Source organism: Drosophila arizonae, chromosome X (genome assembly GCF_054131065.1).
Source record: "Drosophila arizonae isolate 15081-1271.41 chromosome X, UAZ_ARI_1.0, whole genome shotgun sequence".
Classification (NCBI taxonomy): domain Eukaryota; kingdom Metazoa; phylum Arthropoda; class Insecta; order Diptera; family Drosophilidae; genus Drosophila; species Drosophila arizonae.
The window spans coordinates 15,489,856-15,502,304 of NC_142927.1; the positions used below are offsets into that span (position 1 = coordinate 15,489,856).

The following is a 12,449-nucleotide window of genomic DNA, read 5'->3' on the forward strand; positions in this document are numbered from 1 at the left end:
TTGCATACCCTGTAAATTAATCAAATAGAAGCTACAATATTTATTTATGTATTTAATTAGGGTGTTTCCAGGTCAAGCACTCCCCATAAGTTCACTTTTACTCATTTTTTTCATACACAACCTGCAATGTGTGTATGTGTGGCAATTTGAAGAGTTTACTGGCGCTCCATTTGTTCCTATGCCTCCACCTCCGCCTCCGCCTCCGCCTCGCTCACCCTCTCCCCTCCCTCCGTACCGGCCGTAGCCCGCGGTAATAGTTTCGCCTTATTTTGTCAAAGTTTATTGCACTTTTAGCTGGCGCGCAATATACATACATACATAGCCAGATGGGTCGCATCAGCGCGGCTACTGCTGTTACTCAGGCGACGCAGCCTGTCAACGTCAGTGAGCTCCAGCGGAGCTCTTCAATAGCAACATAGCTGCCTCGGCCTGTCAGCGTGCAGCAACAATTAGTCGCACCGAAAACAGACAAAAGCTTTCCTTGTTGCACCGCCAGCTCTATGCGACGTGAACTTCAAGCTTTAGCGCCAACTCGCAAGTGAATTTGCCACAACATCTACATGCCGCGCCTTCATGTCCGACCGCCTGCGCCCCAGTGTTTCGTTGTGTGTGCCACTCTGTTGGCAAGCGGGGCCAAACGGGTATATCAGTCCATTACATTGCTTTTATCATTCAGCTCAAATTCTATTCTGCCCGACCCAGAAATCTTTTCCCCATACAGTTGAAGGTTCACTGCTGCCCTTCGATTACAGTTTGAGAGTCACAACAGAGTATTTCGACGGTCGGCAGAATCGAGGCAAAGCTGTTTTATTTATGTACATAATTCACTCGGCACTTGTTATATTTATACTCGGTAGCATGTGGCATGTAGCATGTGGCATGTGGCATGCGGCATATGCAACGTCACTTCATCTTCAACTTTGAATAGCCGAACGAACGAACATTCGCCATTTCCCAAATGAAATTAGACTGCAGCTCTCAGTTGACAGCTGAGAGTTGCTTCGCACTGAATAACTGAATAACTCAATAAGTTAGCTCATTGCCATGCAAATTGAATGTCCAACTGCACGACACAGTGTTACAACCACATACAGTGTGCACTGGCCCATAGTGGACACTCGACAAATCTCAGCGTGTACTATTCTCTTAGATATTGCTCAATGAGAATCATTAAAAAAAAAACTCTCTGAATGCATCAATAATAGAGTAGATTCCCATGCCATAAACTGGTTTAGTTGCCCATAATAAGCCGCTCGCAATTCCCTTAGATTTTCATGGCATGCAAGCAGTACTGTAGAAGGGGCAATCAGCATGTGGAGGCTTCACTGTTCAGCCTTGCGTGCTATGCAGCAACTGTTTAGAAATGGATTTTCATTTAAGTATGCGCTTAAATCGTAATCGTAATTACTTTTCTTTCGACTCGAGAATACGAATATTGTGAAAAACACGTTCTAAACGCCACAACTTCGAGAAATTTTCACAGGTATTACGTATAGATTATGACTCAACTTTCTGAAATGCTCTATTTAGCTTATGAATTATAAATATGTATATATAAAATTGATTATATGTATATGAATATATGGCAGGTGTATAGGTATTAATCAGCACTTTCTATGACCTCACTCCACCTCTACAACAAATTTATTTTATAGAAAGCAACTAAATGTTGCAATCAGCCTGAAGGCGTGACGGATGCCATAATGACCGTATTATAGTTATAGTATACGATCGACAGCCGGACCGAACTAATGCGTCTAATCAGTAAGCCTCGACAAGGTCGCAGATCCATTTTGGTTTTTCACTGAAAAATATACGAAAAGCTGATATCGACCTTCCGATCAAATAGATCCGGTGGAATACATGCAGATTATTTTGATTTATACATATATCATTTCCGTTTATATACATATACATTGAGAATACTATATCCTTCATAATATGTGTATATGATTAATTAATAAAATCTGATTGCCTTGGCCTCTATAATCCTTTCCAGAGATATATTCCTAATTGCTAATTCTACCTATTAAATTTATAATTATTCAAAACATAATCATGCCTTTTTGGCTTGGCTAAATTCGTAAACTTTTGCAACAAATAGTTTATCAATTTTTATTTCGAAACTTTGCTCTTTTAGAAGTTTAATTAAAAATGTGCATCCATCCTGGGTGATACAATGTATTTTCTATCGCATCGATTCAAAGTCAAATTCGCTTCGCTGAGCATTTAAAATAGTATTTGCTGCATTTTACCCTTTCTGGAATAGAGAAAGGAACATTTAGCAGGGAAGCATAACAAAGCATTTCAAATATTTACGCTTTGGCAAATGGAAAATTTAAATTAGAAATTAACAAAGTCGCGGCGAGAGCTCACAGGAAATTTTATTCTTTCTTTCCTTTCATTAAAACAAACGCAAGGCTAAGATTAATGAAATTGGGATTGCTTAACTGATTGCTAAACCAATTAAAAATGTCAAAGACTTAATGCTGTCTACCCAGCATACATATAAAGCTGACTTGACAAAGCTCTTGAATTGCATTCTTATTTCTTTTCCATTTATTTGTGTAACTTTTTTTTTATGCATATCACTCAATAAAAAAATATATATATTCATAAAAAATATAAAGTTTACATACAAAAAATATGTCATGTTGTAGGTCAGAGCGTCAAATGCATTTTTAAATTTGCTGACACAAAAAAAAAAAAAAAAAAAAGAAATAAAATAAAAAACACGAAGGCAATGGACAATAAATAAAAAATCCAATAAAAAAGTGAATAGCTGTTAACATTAATAATTGGAATATTGCCAGCACTTTCATTATATTGTTGGCAGATATATAATTATTATTGAACTTTGAATATAACAAGAACAACAACAAAAACAAAGTAAGAATCGTTGCAATCGAGCGTATTGACAGCTTAATACTCTTTCACGCGCTATTGGACTGACCATATAATTTATAGCTCTAGCTGTAGAGTAAATCAGCTTAGAGAGTTTAGCTTTTTAAATATTGACATGTCACGCCCTTCAAACGGGGCTTGGCGCAAAGACTTCATACAGATAGATATAGTTCTTGCCAATTTACCCCACCCACTGGGTATATTCAAAAACTCATAGCATGTTATCAGATGAGACACCTAATATATGCTAAATGTCAAGTCTCTGGTAATATATCAAAACGAGGTCTGTTCAACAAGTTTTTTTTATTATGAAAAGCTCTTTATGTGCTTCTGGTATTCAATTTGTTGCCTTCAACCTAATCCGCATCAGATATTTCACAAATTCACGAAGCACTTTAGAAAATCTTTCTTTATAATCGATATAATCGAATACGATTGAGTAGATAAAGGCGGATGGAAATAAAAACTGAAACAGAAGCCAGTTTTTATTTCCATCCGCCTTTATCTACTCAATCGTAGCATAGCTTCCTCCTTTCATGGGCCTCTTCATGGGGGCAGTTCCAGGGATGCGGCATGTCAAGTGGCCAAATCTGTGATCCACTTTGGAATTGGCCAACATCGAAGGCAGGGCAATGCACGTCCAGGCACAGCAGCTGTCGGACATCATCATAAGTGGAATCAACTGAATAACAACATGAACATATCAAAATAATCCATTCACGATACAATTCGAACCGCCCTCTTCTATACACCGATGCACCCTTTTTACTAGGCGAACGTGTGTTCAGTTGAAACTGGGTCAACCTACTGACAGCTGGGTAAAGACAGCTACGGAATTGATGGTGTTTTGCATTTCCATTCATTGACACTTGTCAGACATATATTCCAGATATGCTCAAATACATATGTGATATTTTTTTAATTTTTTTTTTTTTTTTTTTTTTTTTGTTTATATATATTTATATGTAGTACACCATCAGCACATTTCCATCAAGGGTCTTAAGCGTGGTTCTTCCCGCAAAAAAGTACTAATTAAGACAACTTTGCAAAAGCCATCGGCCTTAACCGTGCTTATGGCTCAATCGGCCAGCTGTAGCCTAATTTGTTGTTGCCGCTGGCCCGGCTAACTTCAATTGGGCGCCGGACAAATTGCTTCTTAGTGGAAATACGTGATACGCGGCGAGTGCGTCAAAGAACTGGCCAGCAATTTCGTTGACTACATGAGCAGCAGTGCTGTGCATCGATTTGGCCAAAATTGTTGAAATTCATTTCGACCTGGCTAGCTAGCTGGCTGGCTGGCTGGCTGGCTGGCTGGCCGGTTGATAACTTTCAGCCGCAGGTCCTGTGCCTGCCCCAAACTTTTAATGGAGCTACCATAGTGACGCGCAATTGCCATTAAAATGGGACACGTAGGCCCTCAGCATGTTGATGCCATTAAAGCTGGCTGTCAGGGCCCCAAAGCAGGCAATGATGGCAATAATAATAGCTGGCGATGGCGACGATGGCGATGATGTTTTCAATGGGTTGCTCTATGATAAGGGGGCGCGGGAGCGATTCAAACGGCGCACATACGCGAAAATTCAAATTAAATCAAAATCTAGCACGCTTATCAATTTAAGCCGCTCACTCCCCATTGACCCCTCATCCGTACGCATGCCACACTCTCTCTCTCTCTCTCTCTCTAGCTCGCTGTCTCCTTTTTTCGCGCTCCCACTCTCTCCCATCCATGCCGATGATTGCCAGCGAAAAGTTTGCTCCCAATTTGCATACAATGCAGTTTGCAGATTGGCTTCGGCATTTTGTATAGCGACACTTAAGTGATTGCGAGCATATTGGCTTGCAGGGTCCATAAGCCACTTGCCGCAGAAGAGACATGCATATACTCTTATATATATACACACATATACATACATATATATATAGTCTCTTATTCATTTCAAACAAAGCTTTAAGCAGGATGGAGCTAATCGTATAAGCATAGTTGAGTAAGCGTGAAGCGTGGCTGAGCCACGTGACAGCTCAAGGTCTATGCTTAAGATAACGCTAAAGACACGTCACAAAACTATTTCATACACCTATTTAATATGTCAAGCAAATATGGAAAAATGTGTCTGATTATTATTACAGTCAAGTTTCGATCATTTTCGATAAATCGAACAAAGAAAGAAATTCGCTCTCAATAATTCTCGATAATTTGCCATCTCGAATTATCGGGATTCTACTGTATTATATGTATATATTTTTCATTTACAGGGTATCAGCGCATGCTAGTCCACTCGCCCGCCCATAGAGTTTTGTTATACATTTTGCACTTGCGATCTATATTTACACTTTGTTGCTATCTTTTTCATTTGTTTATTTGGTTTTATTGCACAATTTGAAAGTCATGTTTTTCTGCTGTATTGTATTGTTGCGGCTCCATGCATTTATGTCCAATGAAATGGTTGGCGCTGACGTTGGCGCTGGCGTTGGCACTGACATCGACGCCGCCAATCGTTTTGATCGATACACATCCAACAGTTGTGCCATCCCGGCGGTTCTTTGTTTCTCTTGTTACTGTTGCTGTTGTTGCTGTTGTTGTTGTTGTTGCTGTTGTTGTTATAATGCCAGTCGCCGGGGTTCATTGACTTTGTACATTTGTTTTTTCATGTTATTGCCAACGCTTTGGTGCTGCCACCGTCGCTGGTGTCTCTGGCAGTTGCTACAGGCTGTGCCCGCTGCCAGAGCCAGAGTGTTAATTACTTTTTGTTTTAATTGTCAATTTATCGATGAATCGCAAACACAAACAAAAACCAACAGCAACAACAATTACAATAACTTTCTGGGCATAATGTAATATCAACTTTTAGCCGTTGGCTTTGCAAATTTTATTTGCCTTTTTAATGCCCATCGAATCCTTTCGGTGAACGCATTAAAAACTGCAAATATGTTGCATTTCTTTGTTCAGTCGGTTTGTAAGCAACGGTACTTTCTGAGTGCAGCACTGCTGCCTACCTTTCTGAGCGGGTATATTAGTTAAGCTTGATGAGTAGACCAACTTAATAGAAAAGACCAATTCGACTTATGGACTCTCTCTCTCTATCTATCTTTCTCGCTCTCTGTCTTTGTTGTATATCACTCAATAAACCACTTCGTTTCTTCACATATCTGTATCCCTCACTTTCGCTGAACATTAGGGTATCTAGCTGTCTTTCTCTATAGCTCCACATTTGAGTCCTCTCTCTCCTTCTCTGTGTCTTTCTTCATCCATATTTGTATTCTTTCGCCATCTCTTTTTCTCTATCAGTCACATTCTCTCTGGCTCGCTTACTCTTTATATTTATCTCTATCACTCAGTCTATTTCTTTAAATAAATCTCTATCTCTATATCTTTTATTTTGTTGATCTCTCTTTCGACCTAACTCCCTAACTCTATCTCTCTCTTTCTCTCACTATATCTCTATCGACCTAGTTCTATCTTCGTATAGATCTCTATACATCTCTCTTTTTCACCTCCTTTACAACTCCATATCTATTTAATTTAACCTCCTTTCTCTCTCTCTCTCTCTCTCTCTGTCTGTTTCTCTCTCTCTCTCTTACACTGTCTTTCACTCTCCCTCAAAGCCACTTCCTCCATCTCCATACCTTTCTACCTTACTGAAATCCTGTTCTCTTTTTCCGTTTTTCTAAATCTCATATATTGCTCTATATTTTCAACTGTTTCTCCCCTGCCCCTATCACTCCCCGCCTCAATCTCTATCCCATTCACAGCCGTCTCTCGCTCTTACCTGATCGAGTTCAATGCACTGTCTAATTTGATAGCTTAATCAATATGGAGCGTCGAACCCACGATGAATGAAGCCTTAATTTTAACCATGGTTGACATAACCAATTGAATTGGAGTCTAGCATTTTACTGGCAAGCTGGTATTGGTCGTGCTCTCATGTTCTTGTTGAATGCGCTGAAACGTTCAGTTTTAATTAACACATTGCTGCCTCGAACTTTCGACTCAATTACTTGAAAAACACGGCACGCTTCACTGTGCAAGCGGAGCCGTAGCTGAAGCTGAAGCTGAAGCTGGAGTTGGAGCTGGTGCTGCTGCTGCTGCTGGTGCTGGAGCTGGGGGCAGAGTGCGCTCTGCGGATTCATAGCAATGTGAGCTGGGAGCACTCTCTGCGCTCCACTGCGTATCGATGGGCGACTCCCCAGTGGCCTGGCCACACCAGATAGCACTCGGAGTCAGGCAGCAGCTGCTGCACGTCGTGCATACTGTCCAAGTAATTTATAATATGAGCGACGTGCTGATAAATGAGCTGTCGTTGCGCCAGTTGCTAAATATTAACCAGCCAGTCAGTCGCGTTTAGTTACAGTCTCCTAACTGGCAAAGCAAACAATTCGGGCTTTGGTGGGTGGTGCCCAACAACAAGATACCCTGTAGCTGTCGCCATGCGTCATAGATCCCATGAAAATGGGCGAGAGAAAGGGAGATATTGGGGGAAACCAAAAAACAAAATGAGAACAAAACTTGCCTGACTGACTTATGATGTACGGCCGTGTATTTGTCAAATTTGAAGTTTTAGCGGAGTGCGGGGCAGAGTGCGAACGGAGGGGAGCCCCATGACGACCCAGATCGTCGTCCCGATTCGCTTCGCTGCGTCGCTGGAAGCCTTCAAAGCGCTCTAACTGCAATTTAGAACAAGGTCTTTAGACTGCCATTAAGGCACTTTACGTTCCGGCTCAGCATTCCGTATTCGCCATCAAATCATCAACACTTCCCGGCTGCAGCAGCCCCCAAGCGTAGCGCAACATTATTTATGCAGAATTTTTTTTGTGAGTTTTTTTGTTGCTTTTTGTTGTTTTTGTTTTTTGAAACAAAAGCTTCCAACTTAAACTGTCGCAAACGTCCCCGTCAACGCACCGAGCGCAACAAGCGTGAGAACTAGCGCCAGCCATTGATGCCACAGTGGTGCAAGAGACGCTAGAAAACCCATTAAAGCAATCTCAACGAAATCTCTAAAGCAAATCTCGACCATTAACAGCCAAAAATCAAAAGCATAAATCTGCTTAATTGGAGCTACATTGAATGAATATTTTTTAGCTGGAATTCAACTCGGGAACAGCTGCGAACACTCTGAAGACCACAATTGTATATCTCTCAAAAAATATTTTCACATCTATTTTTATATCTCTCTATTTAACTCTATCTCTCTCTATACTTATATATCTCTCAATATCTGTATCTCTATTTTCTCTCTCTTTTTCTATCTCTCTCACTCTATCCATCTCTCTAGTTCTCTATATAACTCTCCATATCTATCCTTCCCTCTCTTATTGCTTTTTTGTCTCTCTTTCTCTCTCTCTCTATGTCACTTCATCCCGATCTCTAGAGAGATACTCTACCGCTCGTTCGATTTATCTCTGTACCTCTAGCTCTCTCCCTCTCTCTTTCAATCTCAATCTCGCTTTGTGCATCTCTCCATCCTTTTCTCTTAGTGCCTTCAGCATATATATTTCTCTCTCTCTCTCTCTCTCTCTCTGCATTTTGCAATTTTGTAGCTATATCTAAAGCTCTGCTAGCATCTAGTATTATATACTCTTAAGAGCTTATTATTTTTTACTGCGTGCGCATTTGTGGACACTGTTCAAAGAGCCAAACAAAATGCGATGCCATTAAGCTTAAGTTGGGAAAAAAATAAAATATAAAAAAATGAGAAAGGAAAACTGCTAGACGAAAAACCATCAAATAAAGCAAAAGTCTTCACATGCACAAAACTTAATGTCTGGGTGTATATATGTGTGTGTGTGTGTGTGTGTGTGTGTGTGTGTGAATGTACTATGCTGTTTGGTGGCCCATATGTGGCAGTGTGTGAGTGAGACTGGACTGCTATTTGGCAATACAATAAAATTTACACGCTTATTAATTTTTACAAGACTTTGTCCGACACTTGAGCAAACCGCCAGCAACATGAGCGATGAACAACAGCAGCGAAAAACAATAGCAACAACAACAACAACAACAGCAGCACTTGGCGGTGCGTTTTCTGAGGTTCCAGCATGTTTACCATTCACCCACAACACCAACACACACTGAATAGTAGTGGTGCTTGGCGATCATGAAAAGGCGTATGAGCAGTGGGGCGGCGGGGCGGTTGGGGTGGGTATGCGGCTGGGCACCTCTCCAAACAAAATTTCCAACTTATATTTTGTTGTTGGTTTATAATTTTTTTTCCCATTCTGTTCTTTTTTTTTGCTTTTGTTTTTGTTTTTCTTTGCGCTGGCAGCTAGAGCGGACACAAAGGCGAGCGCTGCAATGGGATGAGGAGCGAGAGGCTCGGTTGGGGCGTCATTTTACTCTAAAAAGTTTCGGGGCCTTTGGGCGCTGCTCTCAACGGCGGAATGAGCAAAGAGTGAGAAGTAGGCGGAGGTAGAGCAGGAGCCGTGGGAGGGCGAACTGTGTGCGAATAGCCTCAGCTCGGTTAGTAAAGCTATTGCAGCATTTTTGGTTTACATGTAAATATATAAGCTCAGTCAGTTTCACTATGCAAAATATGGCAAGAGCAACATTTTTCTCTATTTTCCAACGTATTTCAGGCATAGTCAGGGAAGGCCAGCGAGAAAGTATATAAACAACGGTCCTGCCTGTCATGTGTATGTGTAAGCACACACACACTCATATACGCCCACACAGTTGCTTCATAACATCAAAAAGGCGGTGCACGGCTCGCCGCATACTTGAGGTTTGTCCGGGAGTTCTTATCCGCTTCCAGTTGGCATCCTGACCGGCCGAGAGCTGCTTAGGAACTGTCCAACAAGTAGACGGAACTCGTAGCCAGTGCACATGTATGCGGAGTCGAATTTAGTGGGCGGGGAAGTAGTAGAAGAGAAGCAAAGGGGCAACAAAACGATAAGGTGAATAGAATAAAAGAAGGTGGCAGAAGAAAACTAAGCAATTTGCTTGCTTTTCAAATACGTTTAGTTTGAAAAACAGTTTTCCCAGAAAAAACCCGAAAGAGACAGAGAGAGGGAGAGGGAAAATGGCAGACTAAAGGAAACTAAAAGTGATTCGTCGACCGCAGGTGGAAGTTGTCGAAAGTGTTTATAAGATGAAAATTACGAAAGTTGCTCAGCCAAACATCCAGTGAAACACTCGAGCACTTAAATGCTAATTAAAAGATAATACGGACAAGCTGACTAAGCCTGCGGTCGCCAGATAAAAACTGCATGCCCTAAATTAAAGGCAGATGCCCAGTCAAAGCGTTAGAAAAACAACAAATTATATAATAATCAAGTAGTTAAATATAAATAATAAAAATAAACATATAATTTCAAATGCAATACAAAGAAAATAAAATACATAATATCTAACAGTATTAAAGAGAAAAAGTATTTTATAAAATATATAAAAAATATAAAAATAATAAATAATAATAAAATAAACATATGTTGAGTATAATAAATATAAACTGGAGAAATAAATATAGATTACAAAAATAATATATACCTAAAATTATATAAAAATATTTAAAAGTAATAAAAATACAGAAAACGTAAATATAAATATATAATTAAAAAATAATAAAAAGGAAATTAAATAAAACTATTAAAAATTTGTGAAAAGTTATATGAGAATACATATAGAAAGAATTTATTTAGTTCCCAACTCACATCATAAATCATAAAGCTGTGACTCTATTTGTATGGCTCTCAACGTTCCAGCGGGAAATCAATCAAAAAATTTGTCAGAATCAATTCAGAACTCATTTGCGGTTCGCATTTTGCGAAAATTGATAAGATATGGATTTAAGTGCTCTTCACTCTCTAATTCGAACTTGTTAAATAAGAGCTACTTAGGCGCTCTATAGCAGCTGAGCTGAGCTGTGCGACTTTTGCAGCTGTGAAGCCGCAGGCAATGCCAAAGGCGACTGGGTCTGGGTCTGGGTCTGAGTCTGGGTTTGGTTAGCTTGAAGTGCCAGCCATTGCCCTGGCGAATGTCGCCGGACGGGCGAGTAGATGCTGTGACGGATGTCAAGCTGGCATCATGTACTCAACTAAGTATATGACCACTATAAGGTCGACACTTGAGCACTAGAATTGCAAGCAACTGCTCGACTGCTCGACTGCCCGACTGCTCATCAGTTGGCAGCGCGCTAGCTGTGGGGATTGGAATGGGAATTGGAAGTGGATGTGGATGTGGATGTGGAATCGGGCTTGGTATCGAAGGTTGGCCGTTGTGGCAGTAAGCGGCTTAGGTGCTCCACTGCATGCATGTCACAAGTCACGCTCATGTCTGCTATATGACATATTGCATTGTATATACATATGTACGTATGTATGTGGCAGGGAATTTATAAATGTTTCTAATCAAATATACCCAGCAGATAGATAGACACAACATACATATTTATATGCATGCATACATGCGTTGCTGTTATTTACACACGTTGCTGTCTTTGCTTACGGATAGTTCTATATATGCATGTGAATATCCACATGCATGTATATGTATATAAATATGTTGTACAATATATCATTGTTGTTTGGCTTTGTTTGCAGTCCCATCGAACTGTTTGTTTGAGCCGTTTGGCTGCTTTGGTGTTGTGTATCTTGTGTGGCTGTCGTCGAAGTATCTCTTCTATTTAGTTTGTTTGTATTTTGACAATTGTTTTAATCGAGGCTCGCATACTTTTACCTTACTTTTTCTCTCTATTGACAGCTATGACGGAGGAGATAACCGGCAATTGGAGCTACTATGTGTATATATCACTAACGTTGGTTCCAGTCTATTTGGCATTTCAGCTCATTAAGTTTTTGGGCTGGCAGCTATTTGTGAACAACTGAGCAAATAGCCAACGCACAGCCAACATCCCAGCCATCAACAGCATCAACAATAACAACACCAACAACAACACTTGCCAGACAACACCAAGCAGTGAGCAGCCAACACAGCGGAGTCATAATCACAATTGAAATTGGAATTGCAGTTGAGAGTTTGGAGCTGAAGCCGAAGTTGGAAACTGCTGTTCTAAAAGGTGCGTAGTCACTTGAAGGCAGTCGCCGCTGTCAGTCGAAAGTCGTTGAGTGCGCGTAAAGGACCGAAGTGTAGAACTCTGAGCACTGCAGGCTCAGCCCAATTTTTCAGCTCCAGGCAGACAGTCAGTCAGACAGTCAGCCAGACAGCCAGACAGCTAGGCAGTCAGGCCAGGCAGTCGTTGCATCCATACACAAAGTCGGTTGCAAATAATTTGAAAACTATTTAAATATGCTTATGACTGAAGTTTTTCACTTGCAGCAACGCTCTCACTGACAAGGACCCATCCGGACGACACGCTGGGAATACAACAAAAAAAAAAAAAAAAACAAAAAATAATAATAATAATAAAAAAATAAAAAATAAAAATTGAAGCGAGAGGCAAATACAAATAAAAAGAGATAGCGATAGAGATAGGAATAGATATAGAGTTAAAAAGTGTACGAAACGAGAAGCTGAAGAGATCGTTAAGCGCATGTCCTTTGCCCAAGCCGTGCATAACGGAGTATATAAAACATAATTTGCCTAAGTAAATATG

At 40.4% G+C, this 12,449-nt stretch overlaps 1 protein-coding gene across 1 annotated transcript; it reads left to right on the forward strand.

The window, feature by feature from the left end:
- Nucleotides 1-11,598: 11,598 nt before the first annotated feature.
- Nucleotides 11,599-12,250, forward strand: LOC108619525 (uncharacterized). Its single transcript, XM_089474671.1, has 2 exons — nt 11,599-11,912; nt 12,173-12,250. Exon 1 carries the CDS (start codon nt 11,599-11,601, stop codon nt 11,719-11,721), a length of 123 nt encoding a protein of 40 aa, XP_089330797.1. The 3' UTR covers nt 11,722-11,912; nt 12,173-12,250.
- The last annotated feature ends 199 nt before the right edge of the window (nt 12,251-12,449 follow it).